General features: G+C 39.2%; 2 protein-coding genes and 1 long non-coding RNA gene across 4 annotated transcripts; 2 read left to right on the forward strand and 1 right to left on the reverse strand.

The window, feature by feature from the left end:
- Positions 1–3,602: 3,602 nt before the first annotated feature.
- On the forward strand, positions 3,603–17,079 carry ctps1a (CTP synthase 1a). 2 transcript variants are annotated; one of them, XM_079381130.1, is made up of 19 exons: positions 3,613–4,001; positions 5,084–5,136; positions 5,252–5,432; positions 6,032–6,202; positions 6,656–6,756; positions 7,875–7,991; positions 8,095–8,178; positions 9,609–9,689; positions 10,823–10,974; positions 12,367–12,499; positions 13,250–13,338; positions 13,539–13,633; positions 13,716–13,778; positions 13,868–13,911; positions 13,997–14,093; positions 14,162–14,217; positions 15,774–15,870; positions 16,243–16,387; positions 16,580–17,079. In XM_079381130.1, exons 2-19 carry the CDS (start codon positions 5,122–5,124, stop codon positions 16,662–16,664), a joined length of 1,806 nt encoding a protein of 601 aa, XP_079237256.1. In that variant the 5' UTR covers positions 3,613–4,001; positions 5,084–5,121; the 3' UTR covers positions 16,665–17,079. The 2 variants fall into 2 exon arrangements, with proteins under 2 accessions (XP_079237257.1, XP_079237256.1); XM_079381131.1 differs by lacking the exon at positions 5,084–5,136 and having other exon boundaries at positions 3,603–4,001.
- Positions 17,080–17,172: 93 nt separating this feature from the next.
- LOC306847179 lies at positions 17,173–20,311 on the reverse strand. Its single transcript, XR_013782134.1, has 6 exons — positions 20,278–20,311; positions 19,707–19,742; positions 19,266–19,347; positions 17,740–17,785; positions 17,481–17,517; positions 17,173–17,305 (listed from the first exon to the last, which is right to left on the reverse strand). It is a non-coding gene; the product is annotated as an uncharacterized lncRNA (long non-coding RNA).
- A 1,633-nt stretch (positions 20,312–21,944) lies between these two features.
- On the forward strand, positions 21,945–25,471 carry LOC306846984 (ras-related protein Rab-39B-like; the record flags this gene model as incomplete). Its single annotated transcript, XM_079380717.1, has 2 exons — positions 21,945–22,159; positions 24,110–25,471. The coding sequence occupies 2 exons, from the start codon at positions 21,945–21,947 to the stop codon at positions 24,534–24,536; spliced, it is 642 nt and encodes a 213-aa protein (XP_079236843.1). The 3' UTR covers positions 24,537–25,471.
- Between the last annotated feature and the right edge of the window lie 1,588 nt (positions 25,472–27,059).

A 27,059-nucleotide genomic window follows, 5' to 3' on the forward strand; every position in this document is an offset into this window, starting at 1 on the left:
AAAATTCCAAAATATCATACAAGAATTGAAAGTAGGGGGAATCTCATTGTGAAATAAATGCTAATAATAAATGTGAAATAAATGTTGGCCACAATTATTGCAACGTCCTTTTCCCAGTTTAACAGCTTTGGGTTTTCCCTATAATGCCTGAAGAGTTTGGAGAACACCTGATAAGAGCTCAGAGACCAGTTTCTTCATCTAGAATCTCTCCAGATCCTTCAGATTCACAGCTCCATGTTAGTACTTCAGTTCACCTCACTCGTTTTCTGTAGGGTTCAGGTCAGAGGACTGGGACGGCCATGGCCTAAGCTTCATTTTGTGCTCAGTGGCCCATTTTTGTGTTGATTGTGATGTTTATTTTGGATCGTTGTCTTGATAGAAGATCCAAACACGGCCCATTATAAGATTTCTAACAGAGGCAAATTACATGAGATTACATATAAATGGTTAATTTGTCTAATGAACAGCATTTGCAATGATATGCATGGAAAGCTTGGGCCACACTATTGAGAATCAGTGTCATATCCCAAAGGGAAAGATGTCGGTTCAGTTCCTTCTCAAAGACCTCGGGGAATCGGTGGATAATCAATACTCGGGGAGCAAGTGTGAAACACCAGTCACATCTAGGATCTGATTTCAGTGATCTTGTCAGGCTGTGAGTCATGACAGTGAAGGATGAGACTCGTCCTCTGACTCACCATCGGAAACTGAAGTACTCGAGCAATACAGTTTCTTCGGCCTATCCCATATTTCTCAACTACTACAAATCTGTAGCAGAACTAGGTTGAATGAAAACATTGTGACTAAGCATTAGCTACATCAGAGAGTGGTTTACAGCTTCAGCACCCTGGACAGCTCTGCACTGCCTTTCTCTGAAACATACTGTAAGGGTCTTGTGCATTACAGCTATTTAAACCCCTAAAGCGTGAACCATTTAATGCAAATGCCACTGCATGAATGCCGTTTCAACTATTCTAGAGCATTTAGATAAATCAGCAAGGAGAATATGACAGGTCATGTCACAAAGAGTTAAATTCAATCTGTGGGTAGGTCAATTCAGTTTCTATTTTAATTAAAGCTCAATATGGGAATATACGATATGGAATATGGATGAAGAGTCAGGGCGCTGGTCTCAGATGAGCACAGCATTTAGCTAATTTATGATCAGGTTAAGAAAGATCAGATGGATTTAATGAAACATTTATACCTATATTGGAAATATTTCTGAGAAAATGGCTTTATTTTAGCATTGTAGCTTATTTTATAGTATCATCTGATGTCAGGTTTTAGTTCCAAGTGACTGCCCTCTGGTGGATGCATTGTGAAGATGATTAGCAAACAAGAGAAGAAAAAAGAGAGAAAGATGACATCTCTTTTTCAGGTTTTTTAGCTGCTGCTGCAGGAAATTACTTGTCGAATAGTTTTCTACTGTAAAACTATTCGACAAATTGTAAGCAAGGACGGACTGGGAGTAAAAAACTGCTCTGGATTTTCTCCCAAATAGGCCCACCACAACTACAATACAAACCGTCTCTATATCTCACAACATTACAGCAATCCTGGTGCATTTATGGCAAATAACATCCCCAAACCCATAGTGACCCTGCTGACAAAAACAATAGAAACTATCAACTTTTAACCATTAAAAACATTCAATAATGGCTACCTGCAGTGTGTTTTGGGACATATTAGATTAGGATTTAATGTTGTTGTTTTTTAAGTGACCAATTACCTGTAGAGACCAACAGTCTGGCACCATTACAGTTTCCATTAAAACCAATACAATTTTCATTACAATCAGTAAAACCATTACAAATGATGTGATGGTTTCTGTTTTTGTTGTTGTTTGAAATAAATATAATCGCCTATTGTATGAACTAAAATACTAAAAATCTACATAAAAGGAGTAGAATGCAAAATGTATAATATGACAATGATAAACATAAAGACCTAGAATCTGGAAACCTGAAACAACCAAATGTGTCTTTGTGTGTGTGTCATGTTCATCAGACTAACCACCTTATCATTCACTGTACTTTCTAACTCAATACTGCTGTCTCTTTTGTGCTCATAGGCTACATGCTCTATAGTGAGAGAAGCGGGCAAACCTAACTGCTCACCAAACCCCTCAGTTTCATTCAGATGCCCAAACTAAGGAGACTTGCTCGATTTAATCCTGTTGTTGATATGTATATGGCCAAAAAGTAACATGACCAGACTCAGTTTGTTAGTCGTTGTGGGCTGGTTTGGCCTCTATCTTCATATTAAATAAGAGCTGCGGACAGATCCTTGACTCGAGGGGGTGTCAGGACGATTTCAAGGGCCAAGGGTCTCCTCCTCACCCGGTTGAGGAGACCACACACACAGTTTTTAGATCCGGATGCCTCTGCTGTGGTTCATCAGTCTTCTGGATCAAGTCGAGGCCCAAACCCAGCCCTCCGGCTTCCCCAAGACCACGAGTCCATCTCGATCCTCTCTTGTGTTTAAGACTAATATGCAAATAATATGATAGTCATTAATTGACAGAAAAAGCATCTTAAATAATTAAATAAGATTTATTCAACTACTTTTGACTCTTTTTTGATCATTTTCTGTGTTCTTAAATGCATTGATTACATTAATTAAACTATGTTTACAGAAAACATAAAGTGTCATGAAAATAAGCATAACATGTGATACTTTGTTTTTGAGACAGAAATATATTTTTTGTTTTCTTTAAAATGCATGTTGAACTTTCTTTCTCCTTTGACATGTTCAACATTAAATAGAAATAATTTAATAACTACCATTTCTGTCCTTTAGTGTGACACACATAAAAAAACACAGATTTGTTTTTATCTAAAAATATCTTTAATTTTGTTTTGTTTTAAATGTTGAGTTTTGCAATGGGGGAGATACAAATATCACTCATCTTAAAATCATTTTCAGTAGTTTTGAACGGATGACAGCAAAGTTTGTCTTGAAATGGTCCAACAAGTCATGGGGAAAAAATATCATTATAATTTAATATTTAATAAATAAAGCTATATGAAAATAAGTGTCTAACAATGAAGATAAATCCATCTCATGCTATTTGTATATTATTAAGAGTTTGTTTTCTTCATTTTTTTTTGCCGTCACACCATTAGACAAATGTATGGTACAGTTCAGTAAAAACATTAAAAAATAAAAAAACAATGAAAGAATTGACGAAGTTATTTTCTCAAAGATCAGACTTCTTCTCATTACATAAATATATGCATCTCTTTTTGTCTTTTACAAAAAAAGCTTTTTTTATTTATTTGTCAACTACCCATATATATTTTTTAATAATAATAATAATATTATTAGAAAATAGAATGCTAGAGTTAGAGGGTCAAATAAAGATATATATATATATATATATATATATATATATATATATATATATATATATATACAACCCTGTAATATTGTATTTGTTTTTGCTATTATGTTAATCTCAGAAAACAAAGGTCAGTAATTTAGCCAGGCCTATTGTGTTAAACGTAACGGTGCGTAATTAATATTCATCGTTATTTCGCAACTCTTGCGTCCGAAGGAAGTCTGGTCGATTTACGAAACGCGCGTCTGACCTCCGGCCCGCCGTCACATGTGTTCCGCTAACCCGTGTTGCCAAGTCCGTTGTTTCCACTCGGGTTTGGGCTACTGTAACTCTCTTGCCGCAGGTTGTTTTTCATGTCGACACCCATTAAAGTGATATTTCTGCCCTGGAATGTGAGTTGTACCAGAGACAACCGCCAAACATACCGGACCCCCCTCGAAACGCGAGCGGGCTAGTTTTGAGGAGCAATCACGCGGGTTTTGTTGTGAAACCTGGCAACCCTGTCCGCTACTCCGAGGTCGAGCAGGCAGCACGTGTAGATGAGAAGCGAGCGCTAGTGTGATATTATCGCTTTAGCATCGGGCTTTGTAGAGATCTTTGTAGATCTGTCGCATCGGGACGGTCGAGCATCTCACTCTCAGTATCCACAGATCAGCCGGTAAGTTCAGCTTTGTTGTGAAGTAACGTTATGCGTAACTTACTAGAGACAACAGCACATATACAGTAAGTTACTGTATTAACAACAAAACGAAGATAACTTTATTCAAAGAGCATTTTTTGGCTTTATAGACATTATAGATGTGTAACACTTATAACCTTATGTTCCTATTATTAGCACATGGTACATATCACAAGAGGATAACTAAATCTGAACTCTTGCTGATCAGTTATACATATTTTACCATGGTATTCAGACATATTTTACCACGGTATTCAGAGTTACTACATTATTCATGTTTTACCATGGTATTCAGAGTTACTGCATTATTCATATTTTACCATGGTATTCAGAGTTACTGCATTATTCATATTTTACCATGGTATTCAGCATTATTCATGTTGTACCATGGTATTCAGACATATTTTACCATGGTATTCAGAGTTACTACATTATTCATATTTTACCATGGTATTCAGAGTTACTGCATTATTCATATTGTACCATGCTATTCAGACATATTTTACCATGGTATTCAGAGTTACTACATTATTCATATTTTACCATGGTATTCAGAATTACTGCATTATTCATATTTTACCATGGTATTCAGACATATTTTACCATGGTATTCAGAGTTACTACATTATTCATATTTTACCATGGTATTCAGAGTTACTACATTATTCATATTTTACCATGGTATTCAGAGTTACTACCACAGTTTCTGCTCTTTTGTGTGGTAACTTGGTATAGTGACAAACATTGTCACTAAATAATAAATCAAAAGTACATTAAAACTGATAAATTGTTAGCAGTTTTTAGAAGTAAGTATCTTGGGCATTTTGACAGAAACTATGGTTGGCACTGTGCCGTGATAAAGTATGATTCATTAACATTTGTGTCAAGGATGGCATCACATTTCCTCATGGAAATGATCAGTTGGGACTCGTGCATTGAAACCTTAGTTTTATTTGTTCATCAGCAGTGTGTTGATGCTGGATATGATGTGTGATGCTGTTCTCTCAGGAAACCCATAGATATCTAGCCTGCAGCTTTCACAGACCTGTTTGTTTCTTCAGGGAACTGATATAGTCTCATCGAAGTGTTTGCTCATGACATGGAGTTTGGCCAAGTGAGATTGCACTCAGAAATTGATCTTTCTTAAACTGATGAAAGTCAGTGTAACCTTAAACTGTGTTTTATGGAACTGTCATGTATAAATGAATCCTGTCCTCTCATTTGTCCAGGGTATGATTGGCAGTATGAAGTATATTCTGGTGACGGGCGGCGTGATCTCAGGCATCGGCAAAGGCATTATAGCCAGCAGCGTGGGAACCATCCTCAAGTCCTGCGGCCTGCGTGTCACAGCCATCAAGATCGACCCCTACATCAACATAGACGCAGGAACCTTCTCGCCGTACGAGCACGGTAATCTCACGCGACTCGTCACTTACATGTTAGAGTACATATAAAACATATTGCTTGATTACAAATCTCCACTACATCATCATAACATGCCATAAACAAAACAGTCTGCTTGCTAAATGCAAGCATCGCTATCTATTAGGGCTGGGTATCGATTCAGTCCTGATTCGATCCTATTCTTTTATTACATTCAGTGAGTATAGCTTTAATACAAATACTATTGATATGTATGGGGTCCTTTTTTAAAACAAAAATAGGGCCCTATAAAATGTTCTTAGACAGAATCTGAAATGCAAGTAAACATGGCTATTGTGGGATTCAGAAATCAAGTTAGTCTGACTTATTTTGAAACAAATCAAGTCACAATAAGTCAGACTAACTGAAATAAACCTGGCTTATTTGCTAAACCTGTTTTATGAAATAGCCCCCTGATATACCTAGAGACCTGTATAACCTAGAGAGCCACTTAACATCTTAGCAACCCCATTGTAAAAAACAAACAAACTACTCAGAAAATGTAGAAATATATAAGCTATAAAATATCTTTTATATGTATATGTGTGATAGTTGAGTTCTGTGGCCTGTATATATGTCTTGTGTAGGTGAGGTGTTTGTTTTGGATGATGGGGGAGAGGTGGATTTGGATCTGGGCAACTATGAACGTTTTCTGGACATCAGGCTCACTAAAGACAACAACCTGACCACCGGAAAAATCTACCAGTCTGTCATCAACAAAGAGCGCAGGGGAGATTACCTGGGCAAAACCGTACAGGGTGAGACAGAGATCTTATGGTAATGTGTTTATAACGGTCTTACTTTCAAAACGTCCTGTTTTAGCATGAGTTCACACTTGAAATTGGTTCTTTTGGTCTGGACCAAAAAAGAAAATGATACATTTAGTCCTGGTTTGCTTAGCATTCATAACACTGAATATAGAAATACAGAACATAAGGCATAAGGACAAGGTCACAACCTGATTGGACAGCTCTGTTGCACACACAAACCAAAATCTGCTGCAAGGAGATTTGTTCGATTTAAAAGTTGACCGAAGCACCCGGGAAAGATGGGTCTCGGTTCGAATGGCCAAGTGTGAACACACCTTTAGTGTTAAAGTTCCTGTCCATGTCTGCCCCATAGATGTTGGGTTCGCTTTTACAAACTGCTGGAAAGAGAAGCTGGCACGTCTATGTTCTCCACATGTTTCACAGTGTGTTGTTTTGTTCCAGTGGTGCCACACATAACTGATGCGATTCAGGAGTGGGTGATGCGTCAAGCTAAAGTTTCTGTAGATGATGACGATGTTGAGCCCCAGGTTTGCGTCATTGAGGTGAGAAGAAGAGCTGGGCTGCGTTTCTCAAAGCATCGTAAGTTGATCGTAGAGACCATTGGTAGATAGGGATGGGCGATATCTTATCGTTTGCGATATACCAGTATAAATTATCCCACGATAAAAATTAGGCCCTGTTTACACTAGTGCGTTTTTGTTTTAAAACCTCGTCTACACTGGCATTTCAGAAACGATCTCCGTCTACACTACACAACCGAAATCGCATGTCATGTGACCATTCATGCAGGTACAACTATAGATGTAAAGGTAGATTCCCTATTATTTAGATGGTGGACGCGTCTGTGTGCTTGGAGCGGTCGAATGGGGAATCTACCCATAAATATCTATGGGTACAACTATGAGCGTAATGTTATTGTTTACACGGTCGTCAAGGATACTCAGAGCGAATGTGGGCAGCCAGGCCATCCTGTTCAAGTCTCCGTTTTGGTCCGTTCACACTAAAACACAACCCCAGAGTTTTCAAACTAAAACAGCGTCTGCAGCGTTTTCAAAAGTCTCAATTTTCGACCTCAAAAAAACGCCGAAGTAGTGCAAATGACAGGTGTAACCGTAGCAAAAGTTATGCGTTTTAAAATGAAAACGCACTAGTGTAAACGGGGCCTTAGTCTTCCCGTGATAATAACGATAAAGTCTAGATGTTGACATATTTCTGTGCGTGAACGTGCGGAGCGACATCGCGGAAGGCGGACTTGACAGTGATAACGACAGTGGATTTCCTGGAGCGTCGTCAGTGCTATTACTTCAGCGATGCATATGTGGAGTATCTGCGCAAGGGCGCCCTCTGGCTTCCCGTATGAATTAAACAGGCATTACATTACGTGTGTACCCAGTAATGCTCACATCACCCTATTTTGGGTAAAACTAGGAACAGTAATACTTTTCTCTAAAGAAACAGGATTCCCTGAATTATCGTCATTGATATCGTTATCGCAATAAATACCAGAATTTATCGTGATATATTTTTAAGCCCATATCGCCCTTCCCTATTGTTATATCTGTTTAGGCTTACGATGCTTTAGGGAAACGCAGCCCTGGACACTTCGTTTGATAAAATAAATGTTTTAGCAGGTTTCTGATGTCTTGATGTGTTTTTGCAGTTGGGTGGTACGGTCGGAGATATAGAGAGCATGCCTTTCATCGAGGCCTTCAGACAGTTCCAGTTTAAAGTGAAGAGAGAGAATTTCTGCAATATTCACGTCAGTCTGGTACCACAGGTCAGGAGTTGTTCATATTTCCACATACAGAGCAGTGCATTAGACCATATGTCATAGACCATATCATACACGAGTGACATACTGTCTCGTCTGTGATGTCCAGCCCAGCGCTACAGGAGAGCAGAAGACCAAACCCACGCAGAACAGTGTGAGGGAGCTCAGAGGACTAGGACTGTCACCTGACCTGGTGAGTCAAGCTGCATAGAGCACTTTATTCATTTATTAGTCCACAGTGGATGAATTTAGAGATGAATTCTCTTTTTTATGTGTTTCATTAACTGTCAGCTCATTAAAACCCTGTATTCTACTTTTGAATTTTGACACAATGTCTGTTTCTGTGTGACTCCGCCCATGGCCAGTTTACCCAATAGGATTTTAACACCCTGGGTTGCCAGTTGGCGGAAAACATTGAAGCGAAACGAACTAGACTGCAGATTCTACCTGACCTAAAAAGCCTCAGCATCCACCTAAAAAAAAAAAAACTCTATGACATGGATTTTTTTATTATTTTAATATGTTCCTTGAGGTTTACTTATAATGTTAAGTTTTTTTGGGGGGAAAAAAGTGGAAAAATGATTCTTTTCAACCCTCATTCTGACCCTCTGTCTAAAATGGACCTATTTTAAGGAGCGGGTCCTTTAAGGCTTCTCAGCAACCGGCCACTGCTATGATTGGCTAACGTCATTGCATAAGAAACAGTATCAGCACCCCCTTGCTATTTCTATAGTGTTTTGACAGCATAATCAAAATAAAACGGTAATTTCCAGACAAAGCATTTTGAAATCATCTACTTACGGATTGTGACACAGCTGCAGTCAGATCTAGCACCGCTTCATCTTTCAACAAATGTTTCTTTGTGTCCTCTCCATGACACTGTGCCTCGTTCACAAAACAAAATCCTCCGATCAATCCTCAAGACACGATCCGGGATGCCATTAAAAATATACTATTCCTTATGATAGGATCCTTTTATGCAAATGACTGTGCCCAGGTGATGTCATCTTGCACCTCAGATCCAAAATGAGCCGTCTGTATTAAGCATATAAAGACCTCTTCTGTGTCAAAAGATCAGGGGAAATTTGGTTGGTCATGTCATGACCCCTTTAAAACGCAGATAAATCCATTCCAAATCCACAATCTGGCAACCCGCGTGAACATTGAGTTTTAGGAGAATAGGGTGGGAGAAACAACTTTTTTCCAATATTTTGAATTTGGACTGCAGTACCCATTTCAACCACTCAATAAATGACATACTGCAGCTTTAAATATCTGTTTTCATGTTCCCTTTAAAAGTAGCACATCTACAGCTATTAAAGGAACATTTTTGTAACAAAATTTCCACGTTTTAATTGTTTTTTGGTTTTTTTAAGCACAAGGACTGTGTTAGTTTTGTGCATGTGAAAGTTACAGATGTTTAGCCTATTTAAATGTCAAAATATTGTCAAAAACTAATCAAACCAAATCATATAACTGTATTTAGTTTCAAATGATGGATGCATAAAAAAATTCAAACTAAAAAGTATGTTGGTTTTATTTTTTTATCAAATGTTAGTTGGTCATGTCCACAACATTGAAAAATGCCACACAGAGTTTTAAGTGTCGTTCTTGCTCTTGCAGGTAATGTGTCGTTGCTCCACTCCACTTGATAACTCGGTGAAGGAGAAAATATCCATGTTCTGTCATGTGGAGCCTGAACAGGTTAGTCTGGATTCCGCAGGACTGAAAACCACTTAAAGAGCCAATGTGACTGACACAGCTGTCGAGTTGATGTGAACAATCTGTTTCATAACAGTTGAACATTCAGTGTAGCCTAATTATCAAGAACTTTAAAAAGCAGCTGAAACTGAGCCAAAATGTGTCTGAAGGACAGTGGGTCATATTCACTGTTATTGGATGCATGATACTGATGCAATCTAGGGATGTACGATATTGGATTTTTGCCGATATCCGATATGCCGATATTTTTCAACTCATTTTGGCCGATAGCCTGTGCCGATACCAATATTTATTTTTGTTTGAAAACAATATAATGACAGTACATTGAAAGCTTTGAAAATAATTATAAATCAGCTTTATATCTATCGCTGAATTTTTATTTTTTTTTTCCCAGAAAGATGCATGTTAGGCAAGAGTTGTAAAAATTTAGAAAATCTTTTAGAGCTCATGATTCATTTAAATAAACGAACACATTACACATTAATGAATAAATCTGTATATGTAAAATTATTTTAATTTAAATTTTTTTTTTTAATCACAAAGGCTAAAGCTTCTGACCTTTGCATTAAAACATACTCATGATTTAATGACATTGATACCGCTTTATTCAGAAACATTGATATTTGTGTATTTTACTTTAATTTTGTTACAAGTAGGCCAACAGCGCCCCCTATGTAAATACAAGGCCTTCCCAGACAGGCATTAGGCCCCCGGGGGAGGCTGCCGCTACTGCTAGTGACTGTTGAATCTTATCACATACTTAACGCTAACCCTAATCTTCTACATGTATTCTCAAATTAAATGCAGCGATCCAAAACTGTGAATCTAATCATCATTAAGGCAAACGTTTGCTTCAAGAATGACTACACTGCTGACACGATTAATCTCTAGCACACCCTGAGCACATGTGAGTTAATCCTCTTATCGGCAAGACATATCGGCATCAATTTTTCATATCGGGCCGATTCCGATATTTGCATTTTAAGCCATTATTGGCCGATTCCAATATCGGTCCGATAATATCGTGCGTCCCTATTGCAATCTTTAACTTTTAGCATGAAATGTGCATTATGTGTATGCACAATTATTAAGGGAAAAGTTTGTCTTCCCTACAGGTGATCTGCGTACATGATGTGTCATCCATCTACAGAGTGCCTCTGCTCTTAGAAGACCAGGGCGTTGTGGGATATTTCTGTCGCAGACTGAACATGCCCATTGAAACCAAACCCAGGAGAATGCTTGCAAAGTGGAAAGAGATGTCAGACAGGCTAGTACAAACTCAAAACATAAAAACCGTTTCAGCATCAGTTCATACATTAATACTGAGCTATCATAGATCATGTAGAGCAAGATAATCCAGGTCTTTTGGGATTTGTTTCATATAAGGGCCTTTCGCACTGCTTTAGTTCCAGAACTAAAAGTACAGTACTAAAGGGTTTGAGTCTCCGGCCGGCAGGAATTGTAGGTGGGGGGAGTGAATGTCCAGCGCTCTCTCCACCCTCAATACCACGACTGAGGTGCCCTTGAGCAAGACACCGAACCCCCAACTGCTCCCCGGGCGCCACAGCTCCGGGTGTGTGTTCACTGCTGTGTGTGTGTGTTCACTGCTGTGTGTGTGTGTGTGTTCACTGCTGTGTGTGTTCACTGCTGTGTGTGTTCACTGCTGTGTGTGTTCACTGCTGTGTGTGTTCACTGCTGTGTGTGTGCACTGCTGTGTGTGTGCACTGCTGTGTGTGTGCACTGCTGTGTGTGTGTGTGTGTGTGTGTGTGTGTGCACTGCTGTGTGTGTGTGTGTGTGTGTGCACTGCTGTGTGTGTGTGTGTGTGTGTGTGCACTGCTGTGTGTGTGCACTGCTGTGTGTGTGTGCACTGCTGTGTGTGTGTGCACTGCTGTGTGTGTTCACTGCTGTGTGTGTGCACTGCTGGGTGTGTGCACTGCTGGGTGTGTGCACTGCTGGGTGTGTGCACTGCTGGGTGTGTGCACTGCTGTGTGTGTTCACTGCTGTGTGTGTGCACTGCTGTGTGTGAGCACTGCTGTGTGTGTGCACTGCTGTGTGTGAGCACTGCTGTGTGTGTGTGTGTGTTCACTGCTGTGTGTGTGCACTGCTGTGTGTGTGTTCACTGCTGTGTGTGTGTGTTCACTGCTGTGTGTGTGTGTGTGTGTTCACTGCTGTGTGTGTGTGTGTGTGTTCACTGCTGTGTGTGTGTGTGTGTTCACTGCTGTGTGTGTGTGTGTTCACTGCTGTGTGTGTGTGTGTGCACTGCTGTGTGTGTGTGTTCACTGCTGTGTGTGTTCACTGCTGTGTGTGTGCACGTTGGATGGGTTAATTGCAGAGCACAAATTCCGAGTATGGGTCACCATACTTGGCCGTATGTCACGTCACTGTCGTACGCGTTTAGCCAATCAGCATACACTTACGTCACGGATAGTTCCTAGAACTGTTTTATACCCTACTCTGAAGTAGGAGCTCCTCCAAACGGAGTTCCTGGAACTAAAACCGTTCCTAGTTCCCGCGGTGCGAACACGCCAAAAAGTGGGTAGTTCCACAATTAGTTCGGGTACTATGATAAGGTTCCTGCGGTGCGAAAGGCCCTATTGTGATAAGGACAAAAAAAAGGCTCTTTTTTGTAATGTTATCTGCACTGTGTTTGTATGGTAGGTCAGACAGGCTGTTGGAGCAATGCTCCATTGCTCTAGTAGGGAAATACACCAAGTTTTCAGACTCGTATGCCTCTGTGATCAAAGCCCTGGAGCACTCCGCTCTCGCCATCAGCCACAAACTAGAGGTTAAGGTGAGTGAAGCCTTTAACACTGCCAGATACGATTGATTTAGCAGATGTAACTAATTCTACCTCTAAAGAATACTTCGTCTTTAAATTCTCAATATGCATTTGTATTAGTGCTGTCAAAATTAGCGCGTTAATGCGATGACATTTTTCCAGTTTAACGGAGTTAAAAATATTTAAGTTGCTGTGATGTGTGTTTATCAAAAAAACTAAAAATCAATAACTTTTTTGTAGTTTTAACAGTTCGTCTAGACTATATTTCATTTATAATTTAGCGTTTGGTAACTTAATTCAATATCTGTATATTTCCTAAATGCTGAAGGGCACAGGCAAATGACATTGGTGTAATGGGTTTATGTGAAGATTGTTTCAAGTTCTTTTAAATTTGGTGTTATTTAAAACCTAATAAATGTTCAAATTGATAGCTTTCGGTTATACTCTAATGTTAGTATAGTCAACATTATATATAGCCAATGGTTACAAATTAGGACAAAAAGAACAATATCCTAGAGACATCAGTAGTATTAGGAACTTTTCCATAGTTCCTAGAAATATCAGTGACGTAAGGGGACACTGATTGGCCAAATTCACCTTCAGGCATAAAAAAACACAAAAATTGAATGTGAAATTATTGCGATGTTTAAAAACTTAGGTGGGATTAATAAAAAAAAAAAAAAAGGGTGATTTAGTTAATTTTAATGGATTAACAGCACTAATTTGTTTCAATGAATCTTCATCTCTTTCTTCTTTCTCTAGTATGTTGACTCTGCAGATTTGGAGGCGGGTAGGTTACAGGAGGAACCTGTGAAGTACCACGAGGCCTGGCAGAAACTCTGCAGTGCGGAGTGAGTAATGACTTCATTTACGCTTTAATTACGCCTCAAATATACATGGCTGATTTCATGCATTTCAAATCTATTCTCTTTAGTAAAATGCCTTAATGGTGTTCTTTCATTGAGGAGAATTGAGATGCAATCAGTGTTAAATGCCTGCTATCCTGATGTATTTGTGCTAATATCACTGCTGCGGTCTGTTGTGTTGTCAGTGGTATTTTAGTACCTGGAGGTTTTGGAGTACGAGGGACGGAGGGCAAGATTCAAGCCATCAGCTGGGCTAGGAAACAGAAGAAGCCTTTCCTCGGTAGGACCTCATTAAAATGCGTTAAAACTGAATGTCCTGCAGCGGCTGTGAATGTAACCCGTCTGTGCCATTCATCTTTCAGGTGTGTGTTTGGGGATGCAGCTCGCTGTGTGTGAATTTGCTAGGAACATGTTGGATTGGAAAGGTACATTTGTCCTACACCCACCAAAAAAAATAAAAGTACTGAATGTTTAACAGCAGTATTGAACAAAGTGTGACTCGTGTTTTTTCTAGATGCCAACTCCACAGAATTTGACCCAGAAACTAAATATCCTGTGGTGAGTATTTAGTTGAAATGTGTATTTCTGCTCTGTTTTGAATCAGAAGCAAATGGAGTAGATGTAATAATTGGTCACCTTGCAGGTGATTGACATGCCAGAGCACAATCCAGGGCAGATGGGTGGCACTATGCGGCTGGGGAAAAGGAGAACCATTTTCAAAACCCAAAACAGTATACTTAGTAAGTGCTGAAATACTATAGGAGCAATACAACAGAGAACGTATTGAAACATATTCTGTCTCTCACAGGAAAACTTTATGGAGATGTAGATTATGTTGAGGAAAGACACAGACATCGCTTTGAGGTGCGTCATCTCTGCTTTTTTTATAGATTAATTTATATGACAGTGTGTGTATAATGTGATCCTAAAGAGTGTGAATATGCTGAATTTCTCATGGTTATGGTGGTTGTATAAATTAATCATTCGAAAATGTATATTTTAATTGACTTGCATGTCATTATCAGACTTTTCTGATAATTTCACAGTTCTTCCTGGTCTCTTGAAAATGAAAAGATTTATATTTTTATGTTGTCACCTTCAAATATGGTGTTAGATTTGGTAAACCCATTCATTTCTTAGAATGAGTTCAAAATGAAAGCTTCAGTCAGTTTTTGTGAGGCATTTTGCTTGCTATAGTTCAACACATTTATTCATGAACAGCTATGCTTTCATATACAGTAGCATGCAAAAGTTTGGGAACCCCTTGCAGAATCTGTGAAAATGTGAATAATTTTAACAAAATAAGATAGATCATAGAAAATGCATGTTATTTTTTTATTTAGTGCTGTCCTGAGTAAGATATTTTCAATAAAAGATGTTTACATATAGTCCACAAGACAAAAAAATAGCTGAAATTATTAAAATAACCACATTCAAAAGTTTGGGAACCCTTGGTTCTTAATACTGTGTGTGGTTACCTGGATGATCTACGACTGTGTTTTTGTTTTGTGATGGTTGTTCATGAGTCCCTTGTTTGTTCTGAACAGTTAAACTGAGCACTGTTCTTCAGAAAAATCCTCCAGGTCCTGCAGAATCTTCAGTTTTCCAGCATCTTTTGCATATTTGAACCCTTTCCAGCAGTAACTGTATGATTTTGAGATCCACCTTTTCACGCTGAGGATGATTGAGGGACTCAAACACAACAATTAAAAAAGGTTCAAACATTCACTGATGCTCCTGAAGGAAACACGATGCATTAAGAGCCGGGGGGGTGAAAACTTTTGAACAGGATGAAGATGTCCAAATTTTTCTTATTTTGTAGAAATATATATTTTTTTCCATTTAGTTCTGCCCTTCGGAAGCAACAGAAACTACTTGCATGTTTCCTGGAAGACAAATTAAGTACAATTTACCTTGATCTTCAAATTCAAAAAGTTTTCACCCCCCGTTAATTATTCACATTTTCACAGATTCTGCAAGGGGTTCCCAAACTTTTGCATGCCACTGTAAGCACCCAAATAATTGAGTTATAGTTGGATTGATGGCTTGATCAGGGTGAAAGGCCTTAAAGAAAATTAAATGCTTGAATCAGACTATACATCAGTTGAATTGCTAAATAATCACGCATGTTAGCATACATTTTACGTAATATGAATGAGCCTATGTTTTTTCTGTTTGTATTTACGTCTTAGTGAAGGAGACGGCCCTTGAATATGTTTGCTCAAATCATTTTTTTGCCATATCGAGGTGAAAATGTCAGTACTTGCACTCTCAAGTATGTTCCAGGTTTAGTCTGGAATACATGTATTACTTGTGTAAGCCGATGTATGAACTGGATTGCAGAATTTGAATTTAAAGATTGGATTAAAATTAGCTGATGTAAACATATCTGGGACAAAGTATTTCTTCTGTTTGCACAGGTGAACCCAGAGCTGAAGCAGCATTTTGAGGAGAAGGGCTTTCATTTTGTGGGTCAGGACGTGGAGGGCGAGAGAATGGAGGTCATAGAGCTGGACGGTGCGTCTGGGGAAACTCTCACACAAGATCAATTGAAGTGCACACTATTTTGAAAGCGTATTTGCCACCCTTCAACACTTATATGTGCTGACATGAGAATAGTGTAATCGCTTATTAACATTGTTATAGTGAATATTGTAACCCCTCGTCATAACCAGTCATTTCATGCACAAATAATACGGTAAAACGAGACTGTGATGCAGACAAAATTCAATTCTGCTGTGAAGCAGCTCTAAAAGACAAGAGCAAACAGTGGGTTCATTGTTGATAGAATTGATTTCTGCGGTCATTTAACAAAAAAAACAAATCAATAGACCATGCTGTTCTTGTCTACTCCATCATCGATTTGACAATCAGGTTTTGTTGTTGCAGATCACCCGTATTTTGTTGGTGTCCAGTATCACCCAGAATTCACATCCAGACCCATTAAACCGTCTCCGCCGTACCTGGGCCTGCTGCTGGCGGCTGCCGGGAGGCTTCCAGGTTATCTTCAGAAAGGCTGTCAGCTCTCACCACGGTATGGACTGATGTTCCCCGAGCGGCCTAATTCCTCTCACCCAGTGTCATCCAGAGATTTCTCATAATAAAACCAGGCTGTTTCTTGAACAGACCTCTGACAAAGTGTCTTTTATCATTTTGCATGATGGTGACCGCTCAGAAGCTTGTTTGAGTTTTGCATTATACCAAATAAGTTGTTTTGTGTTGACAGAGAAACATACAGCGACCGAAGCAGCAGCAGTTCTCCAGACTTAGAGATGGCAGACTTCAAACTGTGCTCACTCGCTCAGGAATGAGTTAATGGTACGGTGCAGCAAGTCATTGCACTTGTACACAGTATGATTTCCAGAGATGCTTTAGTTTATAATGGTTACTTTTAGGGTTTGCTTTATGAAAAGGACATGCTACCGAAATGCAGTTTCAAGGGAACAGGCTTTGACATGAAGACTGGTAGCTCCATTTGTTTTGGGGTTTTACAACTCCGTTTTCCATTGTACATGCATGAGGTTTCGAATTAAACGTGCTCTGGCCCACTTGAAATGTTAAATTGAGGTGCGTGTTTACTATGAACTTTTGTGCCCCTGTAATGAAGCCAGTATTTTGCATTTGTAATGTCTTAAGCTGATAACTGTACTTTCTGCCGTATGTAAATAAAGTCGTGCACACTTTGTGCATTAAAAACAACTTTTGCTTTAAGCCAAGCATTCCTGCAGAGCAGCGGAACTTCGGTGTCTTAAGAAAAAAAAAAAAAAAAAAAAAGCCACAGCACTTTTACAGAACAGAAAGATTAAGCAACAACCCAAATTCTGGTAGCTAACAAATCTTTATTTGAAAGTTGAACAAACAGTCATATGCTAGACCAAGCCACACTTTATTAGGCCTGGCGTGCACCACTCATGTAACCACTTCCACTTGCTGGTCAGGAGCTGGCGAGAACCTAAAAATAAAATGCAGAAAATTACCATAAGTCATAACGGACAGCACAGACAACTCAAATTGACAAGCACTGATCTCAGTCCCATATCCGCAGGTTTCATCCAGCAGTCACCAATAAGATGTTGGTCATCCTTGATCAGGAATTACTACTTTATTAAATGCTAACAGCAACATACCTGCATTAGCTCCACCGGTCCTACAGGCCATCAGCACCTGTGCAAGAAAACAAAGTATTAATGGAGCACAGAATTCACCACGCAAGATCACTTCAGCAAACAAAGCGAGTGTTGGACAGTCGAGTGACTGACGCAGACACTGGCAGACGGGCCAGTCAAAGTCTGCCCGTTGATTTAGCACACTATTAGAGAACCTAGAGCACACCGACAGCACAGATTCTCAGAAAGCGTGCAAAAACACTACAGATGCTGAACTTACATGGACCCATGCACCAGACATCGTCTCACGGACAGCACTGCAACATCTGAGGCGGCAAAAAAAAAAAAAAAAAACATTAAAGCCAAAGAGATACCAAAAGGAACACCATAAACTATAAGTTAAATTTGGCTCAGGAGCGTTTGGGTCTCATAATAGAGCTGCTCTCTCAGAGAGGGCAAGTTTGTCATCACAGCCAAGACGGGTCTAGCTGCAGACTAGCACTCAGACACTTGTGCTTCGGCTTTTGTTTCTTGTTCCATTTATTCATTTTTTGAGTCCCTCATTTTACAACAGTAGCCAGGTGAAGACAAGAAAAAGAATTGCAATGTCACTTAGACGCTGTGGTGGTTAAACGATTAAAACTAATTTAGTACAATAACGAACAAGATCCTGTAAGTCATCTGTAGGAGAAAAAGACAAGACCTGCAAATCAGTGACTACAGAACAGCAGAATATGAACGCAATGCGCAAAGTTCCTCGTTAAGCGTTTTCCTCCCACAGAAAACCAGAAACTTAATATTAAAATATCAAATTCAATATACGGTTTATTAATATCATGAATGTATAGCATTTTCGTCCTATACCGCAAAACGTGGGATAACGTAGCAAGATGATAAAGTGCAAACTCATATGCTCCTCATCACTATTAAAATACATAACTAATGTACAGGCAGGTGAGCCCAGAATAAAGCAACACGCAAAGCTTCATGTTAATTTATCCAGATATAATAAACAGTCTACAGCTCTTACATCATGGTCTTTGTCCACTAAGCTACACGTTTTATTTAAAGTGATTTTCTACGGGAGGAAAATGTTTAACGTGCAATTTAACGCATTGCGTCCTTTTAATATCACTTAATGCACGTTCATATCTGCTGGTCTGTATCTTGGTCTCAAGACGTATAGGCTGATGAATGGTCTTCATCTTCGTCAAAGACTACAGAATAAGTCCCTTATTGTTATATTATTAAATTTAGTCCATTATGATGCCACAAGCGTTTGCTGTACGAGAGGACGAGTTAAAACTTGCGTATTGTGTTCATGGCCGTCTGCTTGCCTCGTAGTACATTTAATAACTATACATCGAATTCTCTTTTAACTGCACTTAATGCATCTTAATTTAATATATTAAGAGTTTATGTCTTCTGTGGGAGGAAAACGCTTGACAAGGAACTTTGCGTATTGCATTTACATTCTGCTGTAGTCACTGATTTGCAGGTCTTGTCTTTTTCTCCTACAGATGACTTACAGGATATTGTTCGTTATTGTACTAAATTAGTTTTAATCGTTTAACCACCACAGCATCTCGTCTCCATTGGCAACGCTAGTGACGTCGCAGGTAGCGGAGACTGCAAGTGACATTGTAATTTAGTTTGTCTGGTCTCCAACACCTAGCTACGGTTGTAAAATGTTGAGATTCAAACAACAGAAGATAAAGACTGCAAGTGTCAGCGCAAGTGAAAGTCTGCAGCCAGACCCTATTGGTCACAGCCAGCATTAAAACAAAGCCTCAAATGGATACCAACCTCTTTGAGAAGGCTCACTCAGACCATCTCAAGCAATGATGGGACGTCTCATTTAGAAATCACTCATGTTGCATCATCCGACCTGCAAGAAAGAGCAAGCTAACGTTAGGCAGGGCTACTTAAACTAGTTTCGGTTGTCCTTTTACTCAAAAATGTTGCTGGGACAGCTACAGGTGAACTGTACAGCGACCGTCGGTAAAAGTGTTGCTTTCGGCTCCTGTTTGACCGCATCCGTTACGGAGGAACGGGAACGGCTTCGATCAGGGCCAAGACTTCAGTCTCTTCATTATTAACTTCACATGCACAAACAGAACTGGCCATTACAAGGTTTCTTTTAAAAAAAAAAGTGCATGGGCCAAACATTCATTAGTCGCTAAAAAGCTCCATGAAAATGTGCATGTTCACAGTAACGTTACATCGCTCAAGACCAATCAGCGTTACCTCTGCGGTGGAACCACGTGGTGATCCGACAGACACCTGGAAAACAGAAAGAGAGGAAATTAGGAGACATTCACTTTACAGATAACATAACACAGATGCATCTCGAAATAACAGTAGCGTATTAAGATAAGAGGGCACAATTGACTATAGTGTACCTAAGGCTACAGACTTGGCATTTTGACACATCTGGACTATTTCTGGGTTATATACAAAAATACAGACCCTTTGAGCAGTGCTAACAAAACTAAATGCCTAAAATAGCGTCGCTTTGGAAGCTATATCTCTGCAAACAACGTTGTATTAATTCACAAAACCAAAAGACTGCTTTCAGAAGCTTTATAAAAGTTTACAAGTCACTTTTAATATTTAAAAACGGACTATTATTCGAGGCCAGACGCCGTTACACGCTGCATCGCGATCACTAATAACCTCCATAAACACTCATTCGGCGTTGAACGCCTGTAATTCACAAACGAGCGCGTGCTGTAACATCCAAACAAACTATTTATGAACACTATCTATTAAAACACAGCATACAAGCGTCGATGTTTCAGGATTGCGTACAACTCACCTTCATTCTCGGAGAACGCGGCGGGTTGAAAGAGGAAGACGAGAAGGTGACGCGGGGTTTTATACAGCGAAACCTACCGCTGATTGGTCAACGGGCTCATCGCTGATTGGTTGAGTGTCGCAACGCTTGATGGGATATGTAGTTCTGATGTGTATAATGTAGCTCTGGGATTTGTCTGACATCTCGGATATAGATTTAATGGTATCTGATGACTTTCTTTTATTTATTCAACTCACTTTTACACATTGGCTGGGAATTATAACCTTTAGCTCCAATAAATTACACAGTAAAAAAAAAAAAACATGATTATGTAATAATGGCTAATTCCATTTGTCCACAGATTATGCCATACATGAACTCACAGCGGGATAATTCTGTGATCAGGATTAGTGGGATGATTAAAATAACCCCATTAAGCGCTTTATCTCTTTCTTAACATTGCATGGTATTTACAAGCATTGTTAAATTACACGCTGAAGGCCCTACAGCATCAGTAAGGTCAGGAGGGTTTCAGCACCACGGACAGAGCCAGAGCAGACCCGCTTGGACCGAGACAAGATCATCTCCACTAACCACAAACACACTCATGAACACATTAATACATCGCTACACGATCTGGTCTGATAGTTGGCTCTTGCCATTTGCATGATACCAACAACAGCTACAATGAGACACCTATCCAGCTCTCGTAGTGCATCGAAAAAAAGCCATAAAATATAGATTATTTTTTTCTGCCTTCGCTGACATAGCTTGTATATGTAAACGATAAAGTGTGCATCAATTAATATGGATTGGTGACTTGCAACTACCTGCATAAACAGTTTTACTGCATGCCTGCCAGCCAATCAGAATCCAGTATTCAGACAGACTAAATAAACAGTGTTGGGAAGGTTACTTTGAAAATGTAATAGGTTACAGATTACAAGTTAAATGTAATAAGTAGTCAATTATATATATATATATATATATATATATATATATTAATTACCAAAATCAGTCCTGATCATATACCAGCATGTATTCATGTATTTGGACTGTAAATGCCAGTTTGTTTACATAATATAATGCCACTATTTATTTTTTCAACATCTTGGATTAATACAGCAGTCTTGGGTAACTGTTAATGATTAGTACGCATACAATATCTGATATCCATCACACCCACACAATAATAATAATAATAATAAAGCAAGGCTTAATCATGTTTTAATGAACATATGTGTAAAGGCTACTGTTTTTTAGAGGATGATTTGTTCACTCTGATTATTATTGAACACACGTTATTAATTATTAAAAACTTAGCATGTGTGTTTTATAAGAGCAATCTGTTTTGTTAACTCCTCTGTTTACTAGCAGCTATAGTTCACCGTTTCTCATTGCTTTATAAATATTACATAAACACACTAAACGAAGGCTTATAGGTCTGCTCGCATGCGAACAGCATTATATAACGATATGCAAGGAAATACGCTTATTCTGCAAAACAGCTCCAGATCAGTAATCCATTTACTGTAGTTACACATTATTTAGAAGAGAGATATGAGAATGAGCATCACATGACTGCAGCACATCCACCTCAGAGCCAGCCCCCACCTTCATCCTCCTCTCCACAAGCTCCATGTAGACACCGCTTTGTCTCTGAGCCCGTGGCTGGAGCTCGCCATGCCATGGATACTTTATGGCAATACCAGTTCAGGATCATTTTACTGGGGGACTCGACGGTGGGCAAATCATCTCTGCTCAAGAGGTTCACGGATGGTGTATACAGCGATGTAGCGGACCCGACGGTCGGGGTGGATTTCTACGCCCGTGCACTAGACATCGAGCCCGGCGTTAAAATCAAGCTACAGCTTTGGGACACAGCCGGACAAGAGAGATTCAGGTCAGTCTCGTGCTCTGTTGCTATTATGTTGGCTATGTCTCCATGCATAGTGCTATAAACAGAATGAGTGCATCATTATATGATTTAATCACAATGCCATTGGTTGTGTAATATTGTGCAGGGCATGCATGTTTCAGTATAAATCAGTATTTTATATATCATGTACCTGCTGTGTGTCGTGTAATAGGGGTCACAGGCCTAGGACTGTTTATGAATGAGTTAAACGGGCTGATCTCATTGATTTGTTCCAGCATCACATGCCTCACCTGTTTGGACTCTGTGCTGATGAGCATGTGTTTGGTTTAGTGTTGTCACCGGGCTCAGATCCTGCTGTCTCTGATCTGGGAAGCACAAACATCCCATCCTCAATGCTTTAAAGAACTGTTCATGAATATAGTTTTCATATTCTGAATGATCAGACTCATTTCCACATGATATATGTGTCTGATCATATTATGATAGAATGCTAGATGTACAGATAAATTGGACATATTAACATTTTTATGATCTATTAGGATTAAATGTGTAATTAAAATTAATTTCAGTAAAGATGGATTATGAAATGGGCCAGTGCTTCTGACTGTCCATCTGACAAAACACGCCACTGCAGATGCAAAATGTAGATGGACACATTGCTTGAATATGTGCCAGTGTTATTGTCACACAGTGAAATAAACACAGAAATAAGGAATGCATTCATTTCTAGCCGCAGTGGCCTCCTGAACACTCTTTCGTAGGTTTAATGTTGTCCTCCTCCTGATACATTTTTTGTCCTGATACACTGTCCTGAAACATTTTTGTGTCATTTTTTCAAGGTTGTTTATTCTTTTAAATGCAACTTTAATCTTAGAAATGATTTGATTTTTCATACTTGAAATTAATTTTTCTGATCTTGCAAAATCCATCTATCAATTCTATCAGAAGTTGTATATATTATACAAAGAATTCAATCGGAGGCACAGTGGTTTCTGCTTTCAAGTGAATCATCAGGTATTTCTTGTTCCAGGTTACATGAGTAAAGTAACAAAATGCAATATTCTGGGTTCAATAAAATTATAATAATAATCATTTAAACAATACGCTAGTTTTAACAGAAAGGGATTTTATAAAGTTCTTCAAGAGATTTACATTTTATCTAATGGCAATTTATTACTATTTTGTGTTTTGGCAATTTCATATGAATTTGTAAGATATCAGTCATACATTTCATGGATTGTACAAATTCACCACCACCAAATTATATTTTTACATGAGATTGAGTTGCACGTTTCTGCTTCTAAATCCTTCAAAAATTGGTCTCATTTACTTTTATCACAAGTGCTTCACTGCAACCTTGAATTTTGCTGCAATTTTCAAGAAAACAAAGTTGAAATAATTGAGACATTATGCCACAAACGCTGTCAAACTATTATGGATCTAGGGTTGCAAAAAGGCTATACTTTTCTGGAAAATTTTCCAAAACTTTCCACAAATTCTGGAAACTTTACAGGAATTTTCAGAACTTTTTGAAAGTTCCAGAAATTGTCCGCCCCTTTGCAACCCTATGGAACCCAACATATTCCTTTACAATGATCTGCATTTAAAGGGGTCAACAGATGGCCATTTTCCACAAGTTAATATGATTCTTTAGGGTCTTAATGAGAATTTCTCAATGGTAGTGTAAAAAAAACCCTTTTTACCCTGTCAAAAACAGCTCTGTTCACTGAGGCGTTTCAGTGCATGTCCCTTTAAATGCTAATGAGCTCTGCTGACTCCGCCCCTCTCTTCTGTGGGGTGATGAGCAGTTCTCTGAGAGACTTTAGCCTCATTCATTGTGAAACTTGCTAAATAGCATATTATTAGGAAAGGGAGGTTTGGAAACATTCATAAAAAAAAAAAACTTCTGTTGGTGCGACCAGTTGGATTAATTATAAGAGTCTTTAAAATATATCATCTGCTTCATCCCATCAGGTCCATCACTACTTCCTACTATCGCAACTCTGTGGGCGGCCTCTTAGTCTTCGACCTGACGAACAGGAAGACCTTCGATCACGTGCGGGAATGGCACCGAGAGGTCAGCGAGCACATCCTGCCTCATCACATGGTCTATATCCTAATCGGCCACAAGAGCGACCTGAGCTGCGACCGCAAGGTGACGCGGGACGAGGCGGAGCAGCTGGCGGCCGAACTCGGCATCCGCTACGTGGAGACTTCGGCCAAGTGCAACAGCAACGTGGAGCGTGCTTTCGAGCTGCTCACACGGGACATCTATGAGCTGATGAAGATGGGCGAGATCTCCACGCGTGACGGCTGGGACGGGGTTAAGAGCGGCCTCACCGCTAAAGTCCTTTATCCCGCCGAGGAAGAGGCGGAACGAGAAAAGAGCTGCAACTGCTGACTCCCACAAGCCACCTGCAATCGCTCACCTGTGTATCAGTCGGTCGTCGCTTTCACTAACATGTTGCATCATGGTCACTGCCTCAGGCCTGAGCCGCTGCACTTACCTTGTTGTCGCTGTCTGAGCCACTCGAAGGTGTAGTATATTTGGGATTGAACGGACAGGCCCTGCTTCATATTGTTGGAGATCACATCATGTTCTGAAGTTTGCAGCAATCTTGAGGATAACGTGCGGATAAAGGATTTTAGAGTCTAGTTGTACTTCACATCCTCCAGAGCTAATATGGTTTATTTGGCTTGCTCCTTTCCCTTTAACCATGATTACTATAGTACAGTTAACATTTAGAAAGAACATATCATGATTACAATCTTATCTAAAAACCCCGTAAAATGGCTTGACTACATGGTTTTCTTTCCTGTGTTGGCATTCCTTATTGAAACAGGAAGTTGGAGACGGATAAATAGCTTGTCCTTAAAACAAACTACATCCAATAGCCATTAGTTTATGTCCGTGCCATGAGCCATGCTACTTCCTATTGCTAGTCAATGGCTGGTGGTATTAGGAGAAGGGCATTTGAGAGCATACTATTTTCCCATAATACTGAATGTGTGTTTTTAATAGTGTTTAGGACTACACATAGCACATAAATGCCATCTATATTCATAAGAGTCCACACTAACACTCCAATTTTGATTTTCTGGAGTCTTTAAATAAGAAGAGTGAAAACTGGCTAGTAGACATAATTTATAGGTAAAAAGGCAAGACTAAAGGTAATTGCACACTGAGTCCCAAATTTTTGCATGCGTTTTTCCAGGTTTTTCTTTTTCGTATTCCCCATCCTTTCCTATCAAATGCATGCTACAGATGAAATCAGAATCTTATCTGATAATTCTTATCACAACCTGCTTCTTAAAAATAAAATCTATTCTGCTGTTTGGCTTTTTTCTATTATTTCCGTTATTGCATAACATCTCAAAAGCGCGTCTCAAGACCCTTGCGTTCTGTGCTGAGCTTTTTTTAAAACCGTTCCTGTGTTTTTAAATAAAAATACGCGTTCTGTGTGAATGCCCTCTAAAGTGGTTTTTACACGACACTGTTATCAACTAAAAATGGAAAATTTGTATGCCTCTTTTGGCCATTGCATTTGGGCTTGAAAACACATTTGAAAAAGGGTTTCAAAGTGTAAGTTTTTTGGGAAACAATACCATTGTTGTCTCCATGTAAACTATAAACTATACACGTCTCATACGCTCTGTTCTAAACTCCTGGACAGCATCATACAGTCCTGACACAAAGCCTGTTTCAAAAGATAGTCAGCAACTACAACTACATATCATTCAATACTGGAAAATATCAACTGAAATAAATTGACTATTTGACCCAGTATTTATGGTGCTATGTATTGTCTGTGTTTATTAGAGTATCACAGCATGCAAACAAGTCTACAACTAATTTCCACTATGTGTACCATTACAAACGAGCCACTTATGAAGTTCCACTGGTTCGGATGTCGCCTTACACCCAAACTATCCACAGTTTTCACATGAAAACTTCGGATAACATTGGAGCATTGCCATCTGAGTGAATAATCTGGCTATGCTTGTACCATGCTGGAGATATGCATACTCTAGCGTACACTTAAAAGCCGAAGTATACTTTGAGCTCACTAGAGATTGGAACAGAGCTGTAGAGAAAAACGAAACATGCTCAAAACACACAGTACTCCATATTAACAAGACTGCAGATGTACTGAACTAAACTGAACTGATCACATTCCACTTAGCAGCAATATAACGAGTGAAAGGTTGCTGGAAGTTCACACCAAGAACAAGATCTATAACAACTAAAGTTTTCCTAATCATTCGAAACATCGAATCCAATCAGAATCCACTTGACTTTAAAGAGCGTGAACATTTCAAGTGGCAGACGGAGATCTGCAGTGCGTGCTTATAATAAATGTCAGGCATTGGTGTGGACGCTAATATAGCGATCATTTTAGTTTTAGTTATCAATCTTGATGTGTAAGAGGGACCCGAGCCATATCTACACACCAGAGACTTGAAAAACACACCACATCTAGTAGCATTGCTCTGGCAACCGCCCACAAGCAGGCAGCATACAGAGGTTTTGCAGGTCTTAGTTGCATCATGTACTGTCGGCGGTACTGGGTGTGTTTGTACATACATTTCTGTACGGCTAAATGCATTGTAAATAGCAGCAGGGCACAAAGTACTTACATGTCTGGTGTGGCTTTAATGGAAACTAAAGGTTTGTGTGGCTTAACCGCCGGTCAACATACTCTAATTCAGAGCCAGTATGAAAATAGAGTACGAGAAAGTCTTTGTGCCAGAGGAACATCAGAATTGTACGATTAGTTACACATATTTTGGTGAAATTCTCCCAAATTACCTTCTGTGATATGTGACCCTGGACCACAAAACCAGTCATAAGGTCAATTTTTTAAAATTGAGATTCATACACCATCTAAAAGCTGAATAAATATGCTTTTCATTGATGGTTTAT

Source organism: Barbus barbus, assembly GCF_936440315.1.
Source record: "Barbus barbus genome assembly, chromosome: 27".
In the NCBI taxonomy this organism is placed as follows: Eukaryota; Metazoa; Chordata; class Actinopteri; order Cypriniformes; family Cyprinidae; genus Barbus; species Barbus barbus.

What these genes read in the sequence shown, in the direction of transcription:
- ctps1a (XM_079381130.1), top strand. An exon ending in GCCACAAACTAGAGGTTAAG is followed by an intron (nt 12,500 to 13,249) that starts GTGAGTGAAGCC and finishes TTCTTTCTCTAG; the next exon opens with TATGTTGACTCTGCAGATTT. An exon ending in GGCTGTCAGCTCTCACCACG is followed by an intron (nt 16,388 to 16,579) that starts GTATGGACTGAT and finishes TTGTGTTGACAG; the next exon opens with AGAAACATACAGCGACCGAA.